Source organism: Heliangelus exortis, chromosome 6, assembly GCF_036169615.1.
Source record: "Heliangelus exortis chromosome 6, bHelExo1.hap1, whole genome shotgun sequence".
NCBI classification, from domain to species: Eukaryota; Metazoa; Chordata; class Aves; order Apodiformes; family Trochilidae; genus Heliangelus; species Heliangelus exortis.
In genome coordinates, this window is record NC_092427.1 from 14,215,776 (window position 1) to 14,242,769 (window position 26,994).

The following is a 26,994-nucleotide window of genomic DNA, read 5'->3' on the forward strand; positions in this document are numbered from 1 at the left end:
GAGGTATATGAGAGAGTGAGGAGCTGACTCAGCTAATGACTATCCATACGATTTGGCTTAAAGACAAAATTGGTTTTCTGATAACACTAAACAAGAGGATGGCTGCATTGGTGTTATGTGTCTTTGAACCATCCTCAGGAGGATGACAAGTTTGAACCTCATGAATGACCTCTCCTAGGGAACATAGAAAATGCCTAGACTGTGTGAGGAGGGTGTGCCATGAAAAGCAAGTTTATTTAGCAGCACTATGTCCAGAAGCAATACAGCTGTGGAAGTACAGAGCATTTCCACAGCTGTTTTCCTTTCTAGAAATGCTCAGCACAGTACTGGCACACCTACCCCACTTCCTGACACCCTGAATGACAGAGACAGCCAGATGGTTGCATTCAGAGCTAGCTTGGTTTATTTTATTCTGTCACTGCTTTGGACAGAAGAGTCATCATCTCCCTCTGTTCCTCCTTTGCCTCTTTCTCAAACAAAGGAGGATTTCTTGCCCACTTTTTTCCTAGAGCTTCTCACTTCATCTTTGTTCTGCAATATTTTCTAATTTCCTATTGCTTGCTAAAATACTACATGCTACAGTACTTCCACTACTATTGCTTTTTAGGAAGTCATATGACGTCCCACTGCTCACTTTCATGCACGGAACCACACTTGACTCTTTGGTGTGCCATGTTTTGTCAGCATAATTTTGTTGGTAATGCCACATTATTTTGAGAGCATTTGGGGAAAGTAACAACATGCAGGTTATTTTTGGTAAAGCACATTTTGTCACACCAGGGGAGAAGAAGTTACATTGCAAGGACAAATGTGTCATGATTTACAGGGGACACCAATCTGTTTTGAAGCTGCAGCTGCAGGTGCAAGAACGCTCGTGGCATCTCACTAACACCCACAGCAGGAGAACAGAGAAAGCCTGCAGTGAATGTCTCTACAGTGAGAAACTTTCATGACTTGGCCTCATGCTGGGAAAAGTAGTTGTGCTGAAGTCATGGCATCAAGTAGAAAACAGTATATCCTCCTACTCAATTGTTGTCTCTGGGTAGTTTTTAAGTATTCTGAAACATAGGTCAGAATCTCTTTTATTTCCCACAGAGCTCTATACAGTTTTACATCAGTGGAGAATTTGGCCCTCTCTCTTTTGCACAGTGGAAGCTTATATTAGATTTAATGCCTAATATCACTCTTAGTTACATAGTGATAAATCTAGTGTTACTCTACTCTTTTGAGCTGAAAGCACCAAGAGCAAATCCAATAGGCTTCTCCTGCTTTTACAGTGAGATAGCAGAAAATAAGCTGCACTTCAAGACATTAAGACTAGGAGTAACATACAGTAAAAAGACAAATCTTGGAAATAAATCATTGGGATTGTACGAATACAAGAAATAAAAAAGTCCGTAGTCAAAGAGAGAGGAGTTAAGACACTCTGCCTGGAACTGCAATCTATTCTCTTCTCCCGGTAGAAGCTGTCCTGGACCTGACATACCAGCTGCTGTCTCTGATATATGTCTCCTGCCTCCCCATATGCTTCATGTATATGCCTGCATATCACTCTGCAGTCAGCCAGCAGCTTTAAAATGTCACACTGATAGTTTGCTTGGTGACACCCCCCACCCTCTGCACATTACTTCATTTGTTGGTCTTAAGTCTACATATACATGCACAAAGGCAGAATCAAAGAGGTGGCTTACAGTGAATTTCTTCAGCAGTTCTACAATAGCAAATTCTGGAGTGAGCTAATATGACAATTTCATTAGCCCATGGCCTATAGGGACAGAAGAGAGATCACAATTATGTCATTGGATACTCTGCCCTTTACAGGCCACAGGCTTTCATTGGCTGATTGAGATTATTTCTTTAAGGAGACACAGGCCACAGAATGATTCTGAAATAATAACTTCTGTTTGACTCATAAGTAAGATTTCAAGAAGTAATAAAATTCATAATTCTTCTCACTCTTTTGTTTTGTATCTTGACTATTTTCTAGGGTCCAGGGTCCCAGCAATGCTGGTCACTTTTTAAGCAAGGAAGAACTTAAATCATTTAATGGCCAGAGGATCAACCCAGGAAGCTGGAGTCTTCCTAGGGGTATCTTACCCAGGGCATTAAATCAGTGGTTTCGCTTCTCCACAATGAGATCTAAACACAGCTCTATTCCATGACCCTAAAAGAAGATAACTATGAAGAAATAAGAGGTAAAAAAGATCCAAGGGTTATCAGTGTCTATGTGTGACAAAGACATCAGTTGAGAGTGAAGTGGATGTGCAGTGACTTTTTATTGTGCTTGCATGCGTTTTAGAGAAGGCAATATTTTGATATAATTTTTAGTCTGTCAGATTTGTCCACATTTTTACTTTCAGAATGTAAATTGACATTTTTACTTGATTCACCTGATGGAACTATAGTGATTACTACGTGTGTGTGAAGAGTGCTTCATATCTCAGTATTTCACACGTGTTTCTCTTTCTAGGTAGTATTTACAGTGCGGGATGATTTAAAATCTTTTTATTCCCTGTGCAGTGATCAAAAAACTCAGTATTTCCAACCTTTTCTGTTAGTACATTGTAGGTGATCTTCTCTTCCTCAAAGGAATCCAAATAATTTTTAGCTCTGCCAGCAAAATGCAATTTTGTGCTAATCAGCTCACTAGCAGAGTATGGAGAATTGCTAGAAACATTCCATCTTCCTCCTGCTATTAAGATAAACCCATTAAAGAACTATTGAATCTCCCCACTTACTTTCCAAACAGGAAAGACATTGACCTTACACTTTTAAAAAGCTGACTGCAAGCATAATACAGGGGGGTTTGGTGTGTGTGGAATTATTGCCTAGATATTGTCTGTGGCCATTCAGTTTTCCATTGAACTCACTAGAAAGTGAACGCTGACTTCAGCAGACAATATAAAAATGTTGGCAACAGTGTTAGGCTGTTCATACAGAAGCCCAGCCAACGTGTTCACTGGATACATCTCTTAACCCACTCTGTGTCTGGGCTGGATTGACAGCAGGGTAGTTGTGCTGGATCACTGGTGATTTAGAAGTTAGATGGGAGTAGTAACTGGTATGGGCTATTAGCAAAATTACACGGTATCAAAATAGAAAGAAAAAAATAATGTTATTTGATGGGGGTGTTAGTTAATTTTTTTCAGATGAATTGCACATTTTAATACCTTAAGAAGTCAAAACATCCTCAATAACCACTGTAAACCACAGTGGCTTTATGTACAGACAGTACCTGGGTGCTCTACTAAGTGAGATCATGTAAGACACTACCATTTTATTTTAAATTTTTCTCTTTGCTAGATCATTTACATGGAAATTGGTCAAAATCTTTATTCACTTCTTTCTCACCTTTATTTCTGCACCTACAAAATGTACACATCAGTATTTGTACAAATATTAAATGTGTGATCTCACAGCCCAAGGATTCATTATTTTAGGCTACTAGGTACAGCAAAATTCCAAAACTTTGAAGGCAATACAGAAAAAATATATTATTTAATGGTAGCTAGTGAAATTCCATTCCCTAGGGGCTATCCCCAGCTCTAAACTTGAAAGAATATGGTCTTATATCTGATATATGATAAAGAGAAAGATAATTTACTAAGTATTTGGAATTACTCTTCTTTAGTAGAAGTTACCGGCTTCGTTTGGCAAAATATCTGCTCTTTTATGAGAACTTATAAACCTTCATCTCACTATCAAAAAGAGTATCTGAAGTGGTATTCTAAATATCTACTGACACAGTACTAACGTAATATTGCTGAATAGATTTCTGAATGTGTTAAAGCTGTGAGCAACCATTCGCACTGATGTGAATATTAACAAGGACAACAATGACTAGAGAACTGTAGATGCTTTCAGAGAAAGGTCAGGATTTGAATTAATGTTAAAAAAAATGGTAGAAGACATAAGACAAAAATTATTTGTCTGTAATTACTGTACTTTTCAAGTAATTAAATCTTTTATGGCATTATGTATAATATGCAATAACAACACATTATTTAATTTTATTTAAAATAAAAGTAGGACATTTCAGAGGATATCAGATAATTGTTTTTTGAAGAAGCCAACAGGAAATGATGGCAGGTGAAATTTCAAATGATGGAATATTAATATAGGGTGTTAATTAACACAGCATGCTTATTCATGCTACATGGTGCATATAATCAGTTACACTTACTAAATGAGAATTTGATTGCCCACTACTCCAAAGCATACCAGCATTTTTATGTGGTAAAAGCAGGGACTCGGTCCATTTGTGTTTGCTAAGTAAAAGAGGGATGGCCTCTCTCTCTGAGGAGCATGAAATGGTACCAGAATACAAATAAAGTATTCCTAGAAATGTTGGAACATTCTTTTTGTCTGTATCTCAGCAATGAAGGGTGTGGTTTGTTTCCTTAGAGAGCAGACAAAACTATTGGAGGTGGCGTAGTTATTTCAGCCCCAGAACAAATCCCCTTCTGGAAACCTCTGTCTTCTTTTACTCTAGAGGGAATATAGAAGACTAGAATAGATTATGTGACTAATATCTCTGTCACTGATGCTACATAAAATGACACTAGCCCCTTAAGTTTAAAAAGATTCTTCAATAGACTGCCTCATCAGAGAGTCTGAGTAGAATTAGAAAATTTAATTTGGGTGATCAGGTAAAGGAAGTGCTATATATGAATATTTATAGGAAGCTTTCTGTAATTAGGAAAGTCTTTAAGCATGCTTTCAATTCAGAAAGGGACCTAGGCATGTGCTTAAAATTAAGAGCATGCTTTGTTTTTTCTTACATCAGGGTAGGCATAAGGACATTCTTCAGTGCTTTCCTAATTTGGGTCTGAGCTCCCAGAGACAAATCAGCGGTGCAGTGCTGGTGCTACACAGAATTTCTCCAGCTCCTATTGCAGTGTTTGGAAAAAACCTGACAAGATCCAGTGCTCTCAGGTGTTTCTAAATTTAGGCATTTGTTGCAAGACAAACCTCTTTTAGGGCACGGCGCTCCAAGGTCCAACCAGGTGTTCCAGCAGAACTCACGAAGAGTGCTCTGAGTCTGTTGCCCTCAGGGCTGACCAGCCTGGATCAATACTATTGCTCCAAAAGCAGGTAACCTCTCTGCTGGCTTTCTCAGGAGTGAGCTGGGCCTGTGCCTCAAGCTTCACCTTTTATTTGCCCCCTAATCCTGCTCATGCCCAGTAGGGGCCCGCCCTAATCAGGCACAGGTGGGCTTAACACAAGCTCATGCCCACTACCTGGCAATTAGTGGCACCTGGTTGCCTCATTTCACTACAGGTGTTTGCCAAAGTATCCTGATCTAAACCTTCTCCTGAACTCTCCATGTCAAATCTAGATGTCCTTTCAACCTGACTTCACAAGCCAAAATTCATATTTATATACTTAGTAGAGAAAAGACATGTTTAGATTATTCAGATATTTTTCCTGTAGTTATGTTTACTGTTCTGATTTATAACTTCCTGGGCAGCTCTTTGATTTAAGAAGGAAGAAAACTATTTCTAAGTAAAGTGTTGCAGATTCCACAGTGAAGTATTTATCAGTAGACTTTGCTTACAGCTCATTACAACAAAAGAGTAATCTTCACATAAAGCTCATTCAGTATCTTTCTCCTTCCAGTGTAATGCCTACCAAGTCCAACAGCATCACAAGGACAGTAAAAAGTAAATCTATGGAAATGTTGCAGAATCCACACCTAAAATTTTCAACCACATTCCTACATGGCATCTAAATAAGTTTCAAGGAAGTCTGTGATATTATATCCAGAGTAAAACATTTGGACTCTGCATTACAACACAACAAAACTCATTGCACAATTTAGTCAGCAAAAGCACTCACTGCGTGGCCCAGTGCCTGATGAGCTGTGAGTGGGTCTGGTGAACTGTTGCAGTCAGGCTTGGTGCCATTCCAGCATGTGCAGTTTGAGAGGTTTTTGCTTTGTTTTGGTTTTTGCAGCTGTGCATTCTTCTCCTGCTGAACATCAGAAATCTTGAAGTAGTGCCAATCAGATACAGCTGAATTGCCTTTGCTACAGTGAAAAAAAAAAAAAAAAAAAAAAAGACCAGCATGCAATTTATTATTAGAACAGACCATTATAATTTTTGCTCCCATTACAGCAGACAGCTATATCCATTTTTGTATAAAAAAACAGCCTAACAAAAATAAAAGGAACAGCAGATTATCTGATTTCAAGATCATGTTCTATTTTAGTTGGGCTCACTGGTGAGTGGACCCCAAGGATAGTCACATCCACTGCATGTAGTTGTACTTTGGCAACTCTTTCTCTCTCACTCCCTATACAAAAATAGAAAAACAAATTTATTATCAGTAGTTTAGGAATTCCACTTAAATTACATGAATATTTTACTGTTTGAGAGAACAGGAAACTACTTATTATACAGGCATGGGTGAATTTCCTTTAATATCAAAAGGAAAAATAAAGCATCAACTTGTGTCTTCTGACAAGACTGTGGGGACTCACATGTCTACTGTTCAGGTCTGGCTTTGAGATTCCCCCCTGGAGCTCTGGCTTTACAGTCACTTTCTCATCTTCCTAATTCCTGTGAACTGTCATTTGAAAAAGCAATAGCAGGAACTGTCTGCAGGATGTTAGTAAATCCAGTCACAGGACTGCACTGGGGAGACACGTGTTCATATGGCAGGGGTCAAAAAACATACTGTTTTTCCTTAGAGTACATCAGCAAGAAAAATTTATTTCTACACTGTAGCTTTACATTTTCACAGGATTTTATCCAGGGCTCCATGGTTGCTATGACTGTTAGGAATTGTTTAGAATAAGATTTAATTATGTTAAAAAACAAACAAACAAACAACAAAACAAAAACCGACAAAAAAAACCTGCCCAAAATCCCAACATTACCAGCATAAGAGTCTTGATTGCTTTGGGAACTTTCAAATATCATCCTTCTGGATATGGTGACCACTTGCCACTTTGTGAATGGTCTCCAAGAGCCTAAGGATTTGCAAACACTACAGCTAGGGATTAGAGAAGAACACATCTGAGGGAGCTTGGGAGAAGGAAGATCTGTGCTAACTGCTTGTGAGCCTTTTCTTCCTGCTGCAGTGCTGTGAATGGTGTGATTTTAATGAACTCCAGAAATCCATAGGATGGCTGATTATGGTTTCTAAGTATTTTGCCAATCACTTTTACCAAAGGACAAAACTTGACTAAGTCAGGAAACACAAACATCTTTGTGATTGCTAAAAAAACCTGCAGAATGCAAGAAAAAACTAAGCACTTTAAGCATGTTTTAAAATAAAAACTGCAATCACATGACTCATGAGAAAAATGAAGTTTAGTTCTCTCTGGGCTAGGAATCTTGCAGAGTTATTTTGAAGCAGTGGTAGAAGCAGTGCTAAGTCACAGGGCCTCGGGGTCACCACACACATTCTCATGGTGCCCCAGTTTCATTCAATGTAACTGTGCCTCCATCACATGCCAGCTTTCTGCTCAGATAGTAGGTTGAAACACTAAACTCTGCACTGAAGTGTCTCTGCTTTTATAATTAATCCAAGGCTATAGAAAGCTGTCTGATAACCAAAGTAAACACTTACAGCATCAGTGTGATGAGAAAGATATCTTGAAAAGCTATTAGAAAATACTCTTGTAAAAATTGTCAGGACAGATTGATTTGGTAGGATAAGTACCTTTGAGTAAATTTAGTCTGAAATCCTGCATACATGCTGCCAGTTGTGAATTGACCAGCACTATGAGAAAGTAAGCTTAATCTGATATCTTTTCCTCCAGAGAGGACAGTACATGCAAGCTAAAAATGATAGCAAATACCTCAATGTTATTATATTTCTTCAAATACCATTTGCCAATCTGACCTGGTTCCAAGTTGCTGCACTGTGGGAAGCAGACTCAGAGTAGATTTAAAGCACACACACTTATCCAACATCTTTGCTGGACATACCTCAGGTACTGCTTTGGTCAAAGGATGCACACGATGATTAGAAAGATCTTAACTTTGGATGTGTCCCATCTGAGCCTTATCCATCCAGACCAGGAAAGGCAGAAAAGAGACTGAAGCCCTTGACAGAATGTAAAAGCTTAGGATCCAAACTCCCAGAGAACTCTAACTAAAATAAGCCCATCATTTGTGTAACACAAGGACAGTCCAGGTGATGGTCTAACAGCCTTTGAGAGGATTCTGACCTGCACTTAACTAGCAGTGAAATTTTAATTTAACACTTGGGTAACAAAACACACCAGGATCCACAGGCATCAGGACTCGACTTCCAATTTTTTGGCCGCTTTGGAGTTATGCAAAGACCTTAAAAAAACCCGGCTTATTGAAGTCAGGCTGTATAATACAGTACCAACTATGTAAAAAAGAATGGTTTTGGTAAAACCGAAGGTCTAACTATACCAGACCTCTGTAGGAATTATGACTTTTCCAGTGTTTAATTCTGTTTTGTGTGAGCAAGTCTTGCCTTTTGTTTGCTTTAAAGTTCAGCGTGATTAACTTTATTTTATTTTTCTTTTGGTTCTTTTGTTATGAGAAATCTGTGTACCAAAGCATGCTCTCAGATTTCTTGAACTCAGCAAGAGCTGGTAGCATGATTCACAACCTCCACATTTATCCAGCTTCTGTGACTGCTGTCCCAGGCGTGTGCTATCAGACATCGTGTCAACATCCTGTTGACTGCTCGAGAGAACAAACAGATGATGTGCCCTTCAGTGGGATCGGGTATTGGATTGGAGAGGCAGCCAGAATCAGTGGCTCTAAGCTATCCTGTCTTATCTTTGGACACGCTGGCATGCTGGATACGTAGTCTGCAAAACTTTGTGCACTGAGCACTTGACCTTAGCCATTCTTCCTCCAAGGTGACCTTAATGAAAAGCCATGTCATTCATGGATAGCCAAGTACAGGGCTGTAGAGATTAAGAGTCTCCTTATATTTCCATTTTGCAGAGTGATGGCACAATTTGAGAAGGATTTGTATTGTAGTGATACAGGAGGCTCCCCTGAGAGCACAGATACTTTACAGATGTAAAGGGGAAAGCATTTGCCCTATAAACTAAAAGTCTAGGTGGGGATATCTTAAACACAAACAGGCACACTACATCCTTTAACTGCAAGCAGTTGTGAGATAAGGTAAAGCAGGGTGTAGGGTGTGTTCCAGGGGTAGAAATATAACCCAAACTAGAAGGAAGTTCAACTAGAAGACAGAGAGGTGGTAAAAAATAGATATATGCCCAGGATGCAAAGTAGGAAGGAGAGCTGATCTCTTATCTCCTGGGTAAATCCTCCTCTTTTGGCCTTATGTGATGGTCAAGAACTCGTTCAGTAACAATTACTGCTATGACAGCATACAGAAAATTCCTGCTCTGTCTCCCAAGGATTTCACAAGCTAGTTCCTCTTACAGTCCCTGGAAGTAGCAGCACCACATAAAACATGAGTTATATTAGCATCATAGTCCATCCTGGGTAATAAATCAACTCTAATCCCTTTTGCGTGGTCACAAAGGTTTTATTCTCCATTACATTTTTCAAATCTGAGCTGGCCCTCACAGGGGATGGGTAGTCTATGGCCAGGAATCTCCACATTCTTAGCACAAAAATAAATGGGAAACAGGAAAGATGCAAGAATACTGAGGTCAGTGAGGAGATCCTACTGCACAAGGCCTCAGTAATAGGCTATTATTCCTTCCAGAGATGGAGAGAAAGGTAATCAGTAGAAAATGGCATTTCACAAGGCATCCAGATCCAAATGCTTTCCTGAAGCATATCTCATATGAAGTATCTCTCCTTCAGGACTCAGTCTAGATGCTCCTTCATTGTAGACATTCCTCTCTGAGACCTGCAGAAAGTCTTCAAAGTTAGGGATCCATCCAGCTCACACATAGCTTACCAGCTTGGCAAGTTTAAAACATCCTGAAGACTGTAGCCAGCAGAGATGAGGAGAAAGCCAACACCATCTCTCCACTCAGAGTCTTTCAAACTGGACACAGTTTTTGCTGGCTGAGATTGCAGATTTTGCATTGTTTTTTTGATGACAATCCTGCAAAGACAGGGATTTCTAGTCTGATGTCCTGTTGTTGTCAGGCATAACTTCCTGAAGAGACACTTTTCCTTTTGGCATATTTTTTTCCTTTGAATGCAGCCTAAGCCCTTCCTTCCCATTGGGAACAACAGCTGCTGCACGCAGCATCAGCTTGCCAAGCCTGAACAACTGTGAGCTATAATTTATCTTGGAGCAAGATAATATCAAAGAGAACAACCTGTGGGCCTGACTATGAACTGATTACATAGCTGTTCTTAGCATGAGAAGGATAAGTTGCAATATGAGAGATAAAAGAGGTCCCACTTCTGAGCTAACGGTCTTGGACCTGAAAGGAGTGTCATATCTGAAAGCATTACTGAGACAGAAAGGGAATTTTGGCTTCTGAGCTTACAAAAGTTGGAGATACAAAAGTATTCACCAGGGCAGGAAACCAGTACTACTTCTGTAGCTTAATGGCAATGTAGTGGTCCCAGCTGATCTAGCAACTGGCTGATGAAAGTCACACAGCTCAGTTATCCCACACATCTGAGAGATCCTGTATGAGTGTCAGAGCCCTTAGATAAAATGCTTTCAGACACCCTACATTATCTTCACCCTTTCACCTTTTTTTTTTTTTTTTTTGCAGGGGGTGGTTGGGGGGGGGGGTGCTTTTTTTGCCAGAAGCAACCACTGTATTTTAAGTTTAGGAGAGAGTTCAGACAAGCTGGAAATTACTGATTAATCACATCTTTTCTCCACCACTCCCTCACATCCATCTCTTCCTTTGAGGTCTTTTGGTGTCTCCTGTCCCCCAAGGGTGGTCAGATGATGGGTGAGGCAGGCAGAGAGCACTGAGCTCCTCTTTGTTTTGTGACCTGGTCTCAGGCTCCTCCAGAAGCGTGCTGGGCTCTATGAAGCTGTGGTGCCTTTCCACCCCACCCGCACATGTTTCCCATTAATGAGGAGTGAGAAAGGTCAGGGAGGGATTATTTAATGGGCTGCTTGAGGGCAAGTGACAGCCTTGGGAAAGGGGTCCCAAGCTTTCTGGTTTACTGGGAATCCCCGCTTTTGCAATAATCAAAGAAAGAAATCCTAAGAAAAGTGAAGATACCAAGGTGTTAAAAAGAGCTTTCCCATGTGGGCTTGGTTCTCCCAGAATCCTCTTATATAAACTTTCCTAGTGATTTTGGTGATAGAAGAGCAGTCTTAATAAGAACAAAAGAAGACAGATGCAGGAAGTATTGCAGAGATGCAAAGGGTTTAACCACTAGGAGCTCACCAGTGTCTGGGTAGGGCAGCCCCCTCAGGTGCATGTGTGCCACTTTGAGTAGTCTGCCACAAAACTCCTGGGAGGGATCTAGACAGCTGGCACTAACATCATGAAGGCATCAGTAGTGTCCATCCTTCAATTAAGCTGCAGTGGCCAAGAAGTCTCTTCTCAACACCAGTTCTGAAATTCTCAGGGATCAGGATAATGAAAGATTAAAATGAAATCACTGAAAATTCTCATGTCCCAGGACAGAAATTCATAATTTTTCGTAAGCACATTATATATCTTCAGAGAATTATCTATCTGGTACAAATCAGTGTTGCACTACAGAGTTGAAAACAGAGGAGCATCGTCAGGACTTTTTGCTATTATTTTCCCATCTTTGTTTAGTGCTTTGCTTTGCTCTGTCACTAAATGTTCCAGGACTCTCTACCATGAGTCCAGAGTTTGGAAAATGCTGACCAAAGTTGCTTACTTTATCCATGCTCATAATAAGCTGTTATTTGTCATAGGCATGTAAATAAGTCGCTGTTCTTTCCATCCTGTAACTGTTAAATAAATACTTCAAACCAAGTTTGCAGCATCAGTTTCTTGTAGGAGGTCACTGAGATGATTTCACAGAAAATGCTGCAACAGTTTTGCAAAATAGGATGAGTGTCAGCCTGAATTTCATGCCTCTGTTTTTTTTCCACTTCCATTTCAACATTTACTGTGTTTTTGCTGTCACAGGCAGGCAGTTAGTTCATCCTGAGTCACAAAGGAAAATGAAAACTTTGTCAACTCTTCTTAGTGTCTAAGACAGGATATAAACTACTTGGATTTTTGTATGACTTAGAAGTCCTAGCCCGTATCAACCATGGGCTGACTACATATGCACACTTTCAACAGCTACATACTGCTGATTGCAGAGGGCTAAACAGATAGCTTTAAATGGCAGCAGTATAAATAAGGGAGCTGCTAGCCTTGTCCAGTATAAAAATCTTGCTGAGGAGGATGAGTAAATTAACCCATGCAGACCAAGGAAGTATTTCCTAACATTGCCTACCTGCAGATGAAAGAGTGGGAGGACATCAGTCTTACCATCTTTATTCTACAGGTGACAAACTGAGGCAGAGATAAAATGCTTTGCCCAAGGTTCCCTAAGAAGGCTGTGTCAGAGCCAGGACTGGAGTTACTTGTGCCTCATCCTGTGCTGCAGGCAAAGGTTCCTCCTTGTTTGGAGTACTGTTTAGATTCATCCTATACACTGACCCAGTAAATGTCATTCTCCATTTTCACCTGTTAAAATGACAGAATCATTTAGACTGTGTTAAGGATGCTGCTGTGCAATGAAAATTGAAAGCCCTGCTTTTGCTGTTACCCAGTGGTGATGATGATAGGCATTTTGGGAAGAGAGTCAGCAGTAAGTTTTATATGTAAAAGAAATAATATTAACAGTGGTGGGTAGATGTTTGGAAAGCTATTCTACTAGGTGCTTCTGCATTTGGCTAAAAGTGAAAAGAGCATTTTCTTTCCACTGGTTGCTGCCTAGTAAAAGCAAAGGGTGGAATACATCCAACTTGCAAAACTTGAACACAGTTACTGCTATCTGCAAATGGGTGCCCCTCCCCGCTCATGTGAGCTACACAGGCAAAAGAGAATGACACATGTGCTGTTTCCTTTTCCAGTTGTAAAGGGGTCAGGAGCCAGGCAAGGAGAGCCTGAACAAGAGGAGCATTTTCCTGGGCTCTTCCAGCTGTTCTGTTCAATCCCGCCGTCCGTTCTGAGCAGGGAAGAGAGACTGTCAACACAAATAAGGCATTTTTCAAAGACGTAAATTATGAGTTACCAAAACAATGCGACATCTCAACCACGTGAGTACCCTTATTCCCCCCCTCCTTATAATAAGAGTGGATTTACCAGTCTGCTGCTTAAGAAAAAAGATTGTCTAATGCATTTCATACGAAAAAAAAAATTGCCTGAGATTAATCCTGAAGAAAAAAAGTTGTATTGAAACTGTTTTCCTTCCTTATTCTTTGTGTTTCTGCGTGTGTGTGTGTGTGAAGAACTGAAACAGGCTCTGCAAACTCCCACTCCTGAATAGGAATGAGCAAAGTTAGCAGTGTTTCCACCTAAACACTGGATTAGAAAAGTTTCATTTGAATGTTTTTCCCTCCCTCCGCCTTCAGGAATGAAAATATAGAGCATTTCAAAAATGTACTGACGCTTTTCTAAGATATTAATGGTGCTGCCCAACTTGTGTTTAGCTCTCAAGCTGTCTGTGTGTAATATGAGACACAAGCCACAAACTGACAGTCTCTATTTAAAGCCACAATGTGTTTCTGCTTCTGGAAACTTAGAAACGTGGGCTTCAGGACAAACAAACTAGTTTCTCAGCAAGAGAAAGTACAGGAGAGCAAGTTCACCGTTGGTCTAACTCTGCATATTTCCATAAGTTTGAAAAGAGAGAATTTGTCCTGAACAGTGAAGATGGTGCAGAGGCTTTACTGCAGCATGGCAGCATTAATTTTGGGCAGTATTAAAACAAGAAAGTGGAGCAGGAAGGGATGGATTATGATTTGATGAACTGAAAAAAGTCAATAGGAAAACTCTCAGTTTTTGGTGAGCTCCATGTCTCTTTCACGGCTCTAGCATAATCTTTCCTGCTTTAATTCAAAACATTAGTTTTGTGTTATTTTTAATAAGCAAACTGCCAATAGCAGAATTGTTTGTCATACTGTGGTATCAGTAGTGAGGGCAGAAAGCATAGAAGGCATCGCTGGGAGCTTCCTGTAATTCAGGGTTTGATCCAGAGATAACTATACGAATATTTGGTCTGTATGGCTGTTGACACCGCCGATGGTTCCCAGTCTCTGAATGAGGCAGGCTGATCCAGCAGAAATGACACAGCAAGAGTAGCAATTCTGGAATCCCAACCAGAAATTTCTATTTACCCTTTAGTCCTTTTTGCAAGTTCTAACCAACAAGAAAGATAAGATACTAGCCTCATATTATATTTTGTTCCATTTTATTCAGCAGTTTAGAATGTTATAGCTTGTTTTCTATTGTTTCTCTTACAGCCTGTTTTTATTATTAGTAGGAAGCAAACATGCAGTCTACTTAAGGATTCTGAGAATTTGGGTTTGGAAAACCTTTAGTAAACTATTTCTCTTGGTGCTCACCAGGTTCATGCAAGAGGGTGTTGTGACTCACTGGGGTGCATTTAGCTCACTGTGAGTTATCAGTAAGGGCCCAGACCCAATCTTGTGTCTGGTGACAGACTTGGCCAGGTGACAAGTCCAGGATGATCACTAAGGTCTTGAATACATTATGAATCACTCCTCTGACAGACCCAGGTTGTCAGAGAGCCCTAATGTGGATTTGGATGAGGAGTTAGTACCTCAGTGAGGCCTTTTGTCTGTTCATAATGAAAAAAGGCTGATGCATCAGGTTCTTGTTTTTTCCAAAATCGAGGCAGGAATTCTCAGCTTCAAACATTGTAAGATCATATGATTGCCAGTGAAAACTAATGGCTTGCAATCTAGCTGGAAGTGTTCTGACTCAAAAATACTGACCATCCTTTATTTTTCTTCATAATTTCCTTTATTGACCCAGACAGTATGTTTCTATACTTCGTTTCAGTCTGCCTCTCTTGGTGTTTTTTTTGTTGGTTGGTGGGTGTTGGTTTGGTTTTGGTTGGTTTTTTTTTAATACATGAGTCAACTTTACAGATTAAGAACAAACTGAAAATAGAGGAAAGTCTAGTAGTACTACATACCTTTATATTGCAAGTTTGGTGCATTTTTTTTATAATGATTGAGGTTTTATGGGCAGGTCTTGGAAAAAAAGAGTCTCATTTCTTACAAAAAATTACAGCAGTTTTGCAAGAAACAAGATATTGAAAGATCAGTGTATTGACAGGCACTGCACAGCATGGACAACAGATGTATTCCAGAGAGGCAGGGTAACTGAAAAAACAAATTTGCTTCCTAACCATAGTGAAAATCTTTGAAATGGGTGTGAAAAATGCATAAAGAATCAGTAAAAACCTTTAGCTGTTCTGAACATAATTCTTTGCTGAGTACCTGCAAGTGAGACCACAGAGCAGCTGCCAACTGATGTAAACTGAACAGTGTTGTTACTTAATTGTTCATGTTCTCTGCTTATCTCCTTGTATTCACTTGTGGCTGATAAGGAATTTTTATTCATTCTATAAATACAGTATGATCTTGGCAATCCAGGTGGGAGCAGACTACTGTTTCAGATTTAAGATATTCAAGTCTGTGAACCTTGCAAATGTATTCTGCTTCTACACAGGGATGTCACACCATCTAAATTCTGGCACTTCCGATGCCCGGCTCAGATATCACATCACTCTGTCCTCAACAGAGAGGCAAGAGAGCCAATAGTTCTGCCTGCTGATGTTAGGAAGTGTGTGTGCATTCACTCTGTTGTTCATTGTTAATGGACATTTGTGTGTGTCTGGAATAAAATGGAATACCTAAGTAAAGAAATCAGCTGCCACAGCCAAAACTGCAGCTTTTGCCCTCTTCCTTTAGACTGCAGTGAGCAGGCAATGGAACAACTCAAATGAGGTGAAGGATTCAGTCAAATAAACGTCACCAGGTTGAAAGTTTAGTCTAGGGAGGCAGTGATTTAAGTAAAGGCATCCTTCGGGGTCAGAGTTCTTCATCACCTTGGAGAGGGTGCTCTGCACCTTACAGGATTTAATCTGTACTCAGCATGCTGGGAATGTTTTACCTGAGGGCTCTGATATTTCAAGTGCCAGCTGTTTGTGGGCGTTTCTCTTCCTCATCACCTACCAGCCAATAAATTTTTCCTTCCGAGTGGGTAGGGAAGAATTACAGCCTGTGCTATGTAGAAATCTTGTCCCAAAAGGAAACCAGAAGACAAGACTGGACCTCAGGTCATGCCCCAGATGCAGAGAGAGGCAGAGAGTGAGGAACAAGGCAAGTGGTGTAAGCTGGATGCTTTCCATCTTCAGTGCCAGCTGCAGTTCAGCAGCAGCCCAGGTGCAAGGCCAGCCCTGCTTGGGAACAGCCCCTGGTGCTGCCTCTGTCCCACGAGCAGATGTCAGCTCCATCATTCCCTTCTGCACCTGCCACAATGACAGCCAGGGCTTCTGGCAAAGAGAGGCAACTAGGTGTGGGCTGTCCCCTCCAGAGAGGCTGAGAGCTTGGCAAAGGTGGCCCCCAATAAGGGCAATGTTACTTACAGCTGTAAATGGCAAGTGTGGTTCTGAGAACAGCTTTGTCCTTTACCTTTAAATTATGAGATATATTTGGGGGCTGCAAACTGGTCCTTTAATTTTTCCTGGAGTCATATCACAACCTTTCACAGAGGGCCTCTGAAAAGCCACAAATGTTCCCTGTAGACTTTTAATCATGTTATTCGCTGTCTTGGCAATAGATTTGATTTCATTGCTCTTAATTAACAGAAGCACTTGTCTGTGACTGTAACTAATAAACAAAAATAGAGGCTATTGATTACAAAAATTTTGGTCTTCACTGGTAAACCTGTAAGCATTTGTAAACAACGAAACCTACAGATTATAATAACCTCTCATTTTTAGCACATAAGTCTCAAAACATGTCCCACAAGCATTTATGTAAATTGAATGCCTCTGCTTGTGTATTTGTCTCCCACCACTGTACATACGAATTGGAAAATTTAGCTTTATATCCCAGGGCTCTCCCTGGCACTCTCAGTGCCTGCAAATGGAAAGGCTCAGAATGCACCTAAAATTTCAGTAAGTAACAGGAGGAATGTTAGCAAACTGCTAAGCTGGGGGAAAGGGAGGTGATGCCCAACCAAATCAGAGTCTGCTTTTTCAGGGTTCTCAGCATATCTAAGTACTACTTTTCACCAAAAAAACCCCAAAAGCAAAACAACAACAACAACAAAAAACCAACAAAAACAAACAAGCAAAAAAAAAAAAAACAACAAAAAAAACAATGATTTACAAAGTAGATGTTAAGGATTCAGGTTGTGACTGGATATATACATAAGCCTGTTCGTATTACAGAATTGTGCAGTGTCTGCATCTCAGTGATGCTGCACCTTTCTTTCTGGACTCTTGTGGAATATACTCCATGTCCATCCCTATTCAAATGACTGAGTCCAGTCAGCAAAGCCTTTTGTGAAACAGGCTTTCAGGCCTGCATTCTCTAATGAAAGTCTGTTTGTGTATCTGCTCTGTAGAGTGCCTGTTTCTATTGTTACAAAGGGATTAGTATCCCTATAGACCAGAGAAATTCAAGCCAGCAGAGGGATCTCATTGTGCTGGTGCTGTACAGACACCCGTACTTCAAAAGGCTGGTAGGCTGCATGGAGAGGACTGATTACAGGTGATAGAGAAATGACTGCTTTCCAGGGGCACTGCTGCTGGAGAGGTAGCATTTGGCTATGGAAAGGCACTTATAGGGGCCAGGAGGTAGGAATTAGCCTTGACTCCAGTAGATCCACTAGGGCAACAGCTTTCTGCTTCTCACTCTCTAATTTTATAATAGATGCTTAGGAAAAAGAAGCATACTCAGAAGTGATTTAGCACCTGGCCTATTTGTTTCCCACAGAAGGAGCAGAAAACTTTTAAATACAGCATTTGACACTAGTAAGACCTTTGTTTACCTTCTTCTTGCTTCATATCCAAGTTTTGATAGGAAATGCATGAAAAATTGGCAGGCACCCAGATGCTGAAGTGACAAGAATACATGAACAACCTCAGTTGGGCAAGTGTTTGGACAGGCTGTGTCTTTCTGCTTCTGAAAGGCTTCAGTTCCTAAGTCAAACAAATTTGACAGTGTTACACCAGAAATGAGTTGATGAAAAATTCACCAGCTGCTAAGCATTCTGAAAAACTACTTGGTGAATGAAGAAAAGTGGCACTTGAAGAATTCGGGTTTGGTTTGCCAACAATTTATGAACACAAGAAGAGAAAAGGACTGTCTTTTCTGGGTAATTTATTTGTAACCTATAACTCAAATACATGTAGTAACGGTACTGCAGCCTTATAATAATAGCATGAAGCTCATAATTTGTAGCTGAAATAAGATCTGTACTCTGTTTCTCCAAGAGTCAGCATGATCTAATTTACACCCAATTCCTTTCTCTCCAATGTTAGCATGGAAATCAAATGCAATGTCTGGGCTATGCTTCTCTCCTGTTTCTGATGTGCATTGCACATGTAGTTTCACCAATGAGACATCTCATTAAGTGATTTTCCTCTTAATTAATCTTCTCATCTGCAATGGAGGCCAGGTTCTCATATCTTCTCTTCTGACATGCATTTCGCCACAGGGTTCTTCCTTATGAAGCAGAAGACTTCACTTAAAATCTCAATGGGTTAAACTTGTTCTGCTGCATTGAAGTTTTAAAGTGATTTTTTTGCCTTCCCTCCCTCTCTCTTTTTCATCTTAGAAAAAAAAAAAAAAAAATTCAGTTAATTCATGAGGGTCTAACTCCTTCAGATAAGCCCTGAAATGGAGTTAAGCTTTTTATCAGCAAGTTGCAGGGGGGCTTTTGAACACACCCTGAGACAGCTCCATGTTATCCTGAGTGATAAATGCCTGTTTTACTGGGGACTGCATGTTTAAAATGTCTAGTTTTATGAAGCAGTCGACATTATAAAGAGCATGTGTGACAAGGTCACAGCAATGCAAAATCAGACATCAAGTCTCTGCGTATGTGTGGGTGCCTAGACTTGCAAACAGGAATTATTTTAGTACCATCAAACCTAGAAGATGGATTTGAATTCTTTATATATATACATATATTCACACACAGTGTATGTATATGTAATATTCTGTATATCTGTATGCATAGAAATTCACAGATATACACACACATCTATATATATGCTACCTTTTCATTACCTATGTGACTTTTGGCTTGTCAAACTTCTGGATGCAGAGCATATTATTTCCCTGACCACATCTATGTTCAGAGACCAATACCCTCAAGCTCATGTTTCCCTTTTATGATGATAGATGCCTTCAAAAGTAGCAGAAAAACTGACAAGATTTTTTAAGGCTTCGCAGAAGCATAAACTCAGGAAGAGAAAGCAAGAAGATATATATATATATATAAAAGAACTTGGAAAATATTACAAAATATCCTTTTTACATGATACAGTAAAACCTCAGTGAATCAGCCTTATGCAAACTATCATCTTTGGATGCCAGATTCAGATGTCTCTCTCCTTACTGTACATAGAGTCAGAACTCAGCAGCTCATAATACTGTTGACACTGAATCACTCTATATTTTGAATTTAGACATCATAGGATTTGCCTGAATCTGTCTTGGAGACTATTACAGGACCCATGTGCACAGAAGCAAAGATCCAGAGAAAAGCAATGATAATGACTTATGAAACAAGGAGGAGTACAGTCATTGTCCTATCCAATACAGGGAGCAGAAAATGAAATTCTTGATGTATCTGTGATGCAAGGATGCTCTCAGAGGGCAGACCAGTCTCTATCATTACTCTTACACCAGACCTCTCAGGTTGTCTAGTACAGGTATTCTCTGCCCCTCCTTCATGCCTGTCCCTTTGGCAGCCCACAGGTAAGTGCTCATATCTTCACATATGAAAAACACAGGTCCCAGTTGTTAGATGTTATTTCCTCCCTTCTTACAAGGACCTTCCACAGTGCTGGCAATGAGAAAGAAGAAAAGCACAAAGGAAGATGTAAATATTGCCTTGTCATCCCTTGGGCTGAGGCCATCTTTCCTGTGGGAGTCTCCCCTTTTTCTGTCTCCCTCCCTCTTCTCTTCCCCATTGGTTTCTCCTTACTGTCTCTCCACAGCTTGCTGTGAAACACCTCCTCCCTCCAGGTCTTCCCTGTCATCACACAGGAATTTTTATTTACAACCAGGGACATGCTTTTTACATCCTGGATCAGACTACTGGGAGAGTTTATCATTGTATGTCTCTGGTTTTTTTTGAGTCAGTGAGCTCATCAGGACTTTTTTTTATTTTGAAGAAGCCTGTAGTAACAGTTACCAATGGCAATTAAGCCCTTGGTGGAAGCAAAGGAATATACACACGATTTGGCTGCATTTCTACAGAAAATCCTGCATAAAGTGTTGAGCAGAACAGAGCAGGAAACAAAACTGCTGTTGAGAGCCATGCTTCTGTTCCAGCCACCCATTTGCTCTGGGAAAAGGGAAGTCAGGGTTTCCTCGCTCTTTTTCGAAACCACTTGGTGTGCTCTGCACCCCCTGTCACTTTTCTATTATTCTATCCCTGGTTCAGTCATGATGAGGAGTGGAGTGAAAGGCTTCTGCTAATATCAGCATGGCTAAGAAGAACAACATCAAGTCAGGGAGCAACAAGGGTGCTTTGTACATTCTTCTTGTGCAGGCCGTATCCACCTAATGGAAAGGGACCAGTTCTTATGAAGCCTTGTTGACTGCCTTTGGCACTTTCACAGCTCCCACTGAGAGGTGTCTTCTCCTCCATACCTAGAGCTCAAGCAATGGTTAATGCCAGGACATTAGTTATTCTTTAAAAAATTTAAAAATCACCTTCTAGCTCACCTTTGTAGAGCTGGATGGATCTGGTCCCTCGAAACACCTCTCCTATGCTGTTTATTTGGCCACTCAACCTCACCATATCTTCCCAGTTTATGATCCCTCTTTTTCAATTTAACCACCCCCCACCCTGACTTTCATTTTCTTTGTTCTTTCTTGCTTGCTTTCTTTTCTTGCCTCCCTTCTTTCATTTCTACTTTCTTGCTGTACAGGGAATAATTTGAAATTATTTAAAGTGCAAGCCATTTCCACAGAGGCAGTGATGTCTGGGGACTTCACTGTTGAGAGATGGAAAAATTCATGTTGTACAGCCCCAGAAAGCAGCTCATAGCATGGGCTAGCCAAGTCTTTCCTCTGTTTCCAGTTCTCCAGTCAATGTCTCTTTCCTACTCATGATTCAAGATCTTACCATCTTTCCTCTCACATATTTCCCATTAATTCTAAACAAAATACAGCTTCTCCATTGCCTAAATATATTGTTTAGTCTGAAAATTCCCCAGGACAGAAATAATCTCTCCTTCCATTTCCTTTCTACACAAAAAACACTAAACAATTATTTGCCACTTCAGTGCTCATAAAGGACACTGACCACATCCATCCTCCTGTTACTTCATGAAGTTGCTCATTCTGGGCAGAGATTTAGGCCTTCTGAAGTAGAAAGATAAAATGCAAAAAGCAGTCCTTAGTATGACATAAATTGGCAAAGCACATCAAGTTGGAAGAACTTTAGGTTCTTCTCCTTGAAAATATTTTCTCTCCTAAACATATTTATTTTTATTCTCTGAGATAGTCTCTAGACTGTGGAGATCAAAACAAGCTGGAAATCCAGCAGAGTTTTTAAGTGCATTAAAGGTATCATGTTTCAAAGCCACATGCCTGAACATTTAAGCACCACGGAAGAAATGAAATAGCAGGTGGTAATACATGGAAACGTGACTGTTCTAATCTTCATGCTTTTCAGCTTGTCAAAGACTAATTCAGTGACACTGTGTTTGACAAAGAGCAAAAATAGAGGATGCTGCAAGCCCACACAGACAGGGGGGAGCATAAAACCCAAGGACACCACCTAGGTTGGGTGTTCTCTTTCAGACGTATTTCTGATCTTGTAAGTCATTTACAGCAGTAAGGATGTGGATTTACCACAGTAACATGGAACCTGGCAAATCCAGGCAGGAAGCAAGTGCTGCTTCTGAGATATGAATACAGAAATGTAGTTTTCTGCTGCACATTTTTTTTGCCCTCCTCTGTAAACCAGTGGCATTTTGTACGGCTGGATATTGTGAATGAAGATAATCAGTCTTTAATGGTACTCACTTAACAACTGAATCATCATGGAAATGAGAACAGAACAACAGGAGGTGACCACCAGCCCTGCCCCCCCTTTCCTAATAACTGTTGGTGCATCTTTTCTCATCAGCTCTAGCTGCAAACAGAAAGATCCATCTCCTGAGGTCCTGGCATGTAAACAAATAGTTGCTCATTTCTGTCTCCTTCACATTTCTGTAGAGCTTCTCAGAAAATGCCTTACCCACTGCAAGTTACTGCATTGCCTAAGTCAATGGTGCTGAGATACTTGTAACCTGGAATTTGAGGTTTCTCATATTGATCTCAATGGACTTTGGGCAAGAATTTGCTGATTTAAGAGCTTCACTTTTTAATATTACTCTGCTTAAAATGCCTGGAATAGCTCACGACAGCCTCATCCACTATCACCACAGATTTTCATGAAGGCAAAGTTATTTATTAGTGATAACTAGAGCTCTTGCAGGAAGCACTATTGAAGGCAGGGGATAGAGGGGAGCAAATAAATATAAACAGGTTCTGTACACACCCAAAAAATACTTCCTGCTAATTCAAGGCTCATGCACATTAAGAAAAGATGTCTATGGCTCCTGAGCATCTTCTCCCTGTGGATTAATTATCCATAAGGGACTCCATGTTCTAAGGAGATGTAAATCATCCCTCGTACTTTCTGGCAGGCAGGAATGAGACTGATGAGATGAATGCTTTTGCATTTCTCTGAACTTTGCTGTTGCTCATTGGTAAAAGATTTCCCTTTCTGGAATCCATTAAAATATGTGAATCTTGGACAAAGACTCTTCTGCCTCCTCCCACGTTCTGTATGAGATGCTTAATCTTTGCATCCTGGGGACATAACAATTTGTGAGCTGGAAACAGAACTTGAGCCTAGCCCTAGGGTACCTCCTTTGGTTTCCTTTGGTTGTGATGAAAGAAACCTTTTATTTCAAACGCATCTGACTTTTGTCGGAAGGTTCATGACTGACTGGAGCAACAATGGGGTGGCAGAGACAGATGGAACTGTTTATAATGTACCATTGCTAAGTAATTTAGGATCAGCTTCAAACACAGGGTGAGAAAGCAAGAGGAGGTACAACTGCTTGACACTGTTTTTAAGATGAAGTGCAGTCCTGGCTTTTTTCCTTTACTCCTCTCTATGACTTGCATTTCCTTTAAGAAAAAGGTCATGCCTTCTCCCCCGGGCTGCTGCGAGCCCTCCTCAGGCAGGAAACGTATCCTGTGGCTTGTTTTCTCCAGAGGCTGGTAGCAGAGCAGAAGGGAGCATGACTTCCACATCACTGCTTCCACTGTGCTGTTTTTAAGTGACCTGAGTACGAAATTGCTGCATAAACTTCCCTCTCTTTCCAGTCTGGTATAGCCCTGCCCCAGGACCTTACATGGTCCAACAGCTGCTGAAGGTGGCCAGAGGGAGGAATTAAGCTACTCCCTTCGGAGGTCTGGGTGCCTATTTTTGTCAGATCTGAAGGTGCAGCAGTCACTAGGAGGAGGAGAGCACATGTCCTGTAATTGAAGATTGAATCAGTGATTCATTCCAGAGGAATGAAAAAAATAGGCTTAAAAACCAGAACGTCTAGCACCACCTTCGCAGCTTACAGTGGGGAAGAAGCTCTCAAATCCTAAGGGATTTGACCTCTTGTTCATGTCCTGCTGCCAGCAGTTCATATCAAGGTCCTGGACTTCTGGGTGGCTGAGGGAAATCTGCAAGGAAGATACTGATTAACGTGGGCTCCTAGCTTAGCAATTGATTTTGTTTGCTGCAATTTGGCTCGTTAGAGTAACAGCTTGCTGTCTGTGGTCGTGAGCAATCATATCCCTAAGAGGATGCTTCTCCCCCACACTGAACATAATCCGGGGTAAGAGGAGATGTAGCAACAAATGCAAAATCAGTCCCTTGACAGGCACCCTGTCTGTGGTTGAGGATTGTATCATCCCTCAAGGCTCCCAGATCTCACATACCTGTCTTTCCCATTTCCCATCCTTGCTGGCATATTTCTAGTCCAGCTTCTAGCTGATTTTTACCATTCTTTCAGTGCCATTGCACAGGGACACCACGTTGTGGCTTTGCAAGAGCTGCCCATGTGTTTCCCTTGGCTTTCACCAGCTGCATGTTTGGTCACACCAGTACAAAGAAAAAAGAGACTTTCTTTCCCAGGGCTGCTGCCATCTCTTCCCATCTGCTACAGTATTCCTGACAAGTGTTTGCCAAGATAGGTTTGATCCTGATGGTGCTGGGCATTGCTGTCTAAAAAGGACTTAAACATCTTTGCACCTCTGCCCATATAGTGAGCAGGCAGCTGATGGTCCATCTTCCAGCAGCGAAAGTGGAGAGTTAAAGCACAAGGTGACCATCTAGAGCTCTGAGGCACAGGAAATTCTTGAGCCAGTGTTAGTATTCCAGAGCTAAGAGGGTCAGCTTGGGGTGCACAAGCTTTTGTATTTGCCAGAGTTCCTCATATGAAATACTTTAACCTCCTGCTCATATCCAGACTTGGCTCTTGGCAGGACTGAGCCTTACCTCCTCCCTTTCCCTCTTCTTGAATGAGCTCTTTTAACTTGTAATTGAAGGAATTCAACCTTGGGAGTTCAGTATTACTGAAGGCACAGTTCCTGTCAGGGAGCAAGGCACTCCTCTGCCTTGTTCCCCCAGGTATCTGCAGGGCCTCCAGGACACAGCCAGTTCGTGTGGCCGTGACTTTATCCATTTGTCCCTTCTAACAGGCAGCTGAGCAGCAGGAGCCAGTCTAAGCACCAACAAAAGGCTGTTTCTTGAAGCTGTCCATGAAGCTCCCCATAGCACAAGGATGCTGCCATTCCTAGCTCCTGTCTGGGATTGCAAGAGGGACAGGGAATGTCTCTGCCACTCCTTCCTTTCTCATTGGCTGAGCTCCTGCTTGTCAGACAAAAATGTTCAGTAAAGCCAGACTGAGTATGTCCCAGGGAATGCTTCTTGCTGTTCGTCTCCTGGAGGGACTGCCAGAGCAAAGAAGCTAGAAAGACAAACAAGCCTTAGAGCTTCTACCTCTAAATCTTGTGTGGGTGGCAGGGGCACAGGGAAAGGCTACAGAATCTCATGACAGTCACTTAGTGGATTGAGAAACGTGAGCATTCAGGCCTTATAGAAGAATTTGGAATTAAGTTTGACACACAACCTCTGTAAAAGTGTAGGCTGTTTTCTCCATTTCTTTCAGTTTTCTATTCCATCTATGCAGGTGTAGCCAAAAAATGCAAAAGGGATGCGGGCATTACTTCTCTCTGACTTGTATCAGATACATATTTGTGTTAAAGCCTTGCCCTGACATGAAGTACAGCACAGCTCCCCCTGAAATAAACTGCAGTTCATACATATCTCTGGGTGGAACTTGGCTCTTTAACAAAGTTTAATGGGAGTCAGCTCTGGCTGAACTCTACTTATGACTTCATATTTTCCAGGCTGTGCTAGTGCTGTTGGTGTGTTCATTTTTCTTTCTCTCTCTCTCTCTCTTTTTTTTTTTTTTTTTTTTTTTTTTTTTTTTTTTTTTTTTTTCCATTCTTTTGATACTAATAGGTGTTTTAGTGGCATAACTTGACCCTATGACTGTTCCAAAGCAGGCTTCTTTGGAGGCAATGGTAAATAGTTTGGGTATGTTATGAAAGGACGCTGGGAAATTTACAGGTTTTCTCATGAATCCTTTAGAAGGCAGATTTTTGCAGCCTGTTAGGCAGCATCAGATGGTGAATTAAACTGGGAAATTAGGAAACAGAGATGGTGAACAGAAGCTGTATATGATGATGTTGTCAATAAATCTTTGGTTCTTTCATGTTTCTAATATTTGTAAAATGGAGATTTTAAAAGTTTTCACCATTGGCCTAACTGAGAAACTGGAACGTCTGGGAGATCTGCCACCAACTTCAAAGGGAACAGAAGCAGTGTGAGAGACATTTTGCAAGTATACCACTTGGTATTTCACTTTGTGTGCTGGAACCTTGCCCTGCTTTCACACAAGTGTATATGGGACAGCAGTGACTTCTGCTGCTCTGCTCAGCTGCAGGGCATGACTGGCACAATTGCTGCTGATTCAGCTGTGGAAGAGCAGCATTCCCCCAGGCAGAGAAGGAGGTAGACAAAACAGCTCTGCCCTAGGGTCCCCATTTTGACAACTGAGAGAGGGTCCTTCCTTCTTAATGCATTCCAGTATATTCTTACATAGGGAATACCAAGCCAAACTTTTCCCGTGGTCTTCTAGAGCCACTTCAAAGGAGTCATGTGACTAGAAAAATCTGGAGTTTTCTGTTCTATTCAGACCAATCTAGTAAGAGAATCCACATCTTTCTCCTTTATGTTTCTCCTTTGGGGGACCTGTTTTCTCCTGAGTGCAGATCTATAAAGTACTTCACCTGCCCAAAAGAGCATTCCTACTTTTTGCACTGTCTGCACCTACCAAAGCCCTCCCTGTTAACAGATTGACCAACAGACAGACCACATGGTGACTTGGATTGGTTTGCCAATAAGTGAATACCCCCTGCCTCTTCCCTTTTGGTGGGCTGGTTTTCTGCTGGATCAGCTTGAAAGGAAAATGGTTCAGAATGAGAATGCCCTTTTCTGCTGGAATGTAGCAGCCAGCTCAAGTCACAACAGTTCACTCTCAGCTTTTCTGTATGTGTATTTCATACTATTGAGAAAGGAACAGCCCAGAGGCTTTACAGTAAGTCAAAAATATGTTGATCAGAGAAGTGCAATAGCAAGCATTTGTTGCTATTGAAAAGTACTAGAACATATTTCTTTGCTTAATGACACACATTAATCCTCTGTTGAAACTGCTGGGGCTGTCCAAGCTGAATCTGGCTTTAAAGGTTTAAAATATAGTCCAAACTATAAAAATG

At 41.0% G+C, this 26,994-nt stretch overlaps 1 protein-coding gene across 2 annotated transcripts in view; it reads left to right on the forward strand.

The window, feature by feature from the left end:
- The window catches only part of GYPC (glycophorin C (Gerbich blood group)), a 57,766-nt gene that overhangs the window by 11,447 nt on the left and 19,325 nt on the right, over positions 1 to 26,994 (forward strand). Inside the window, exon 3 of one of the 2 annotated variants that reach the window (XM_071746788.1) lies at positions 12,949 to 13,134. In XM_071746788.1, coding sequence (XP_071602889.1) covers positions 13,101 to 13,134 — 34 coding nt within the window. In that variant the 5' untranslated portion in view covers positions 12,949 to 13,100. Of the gene's footprint in view, positions 1 to 12,948; positions 13,135 to 18,028; positions 18,236 to 26,994 lie in introns of those variants that run through there. The other variant, XM_071746789.1, reaches the window with a different exon arrangement.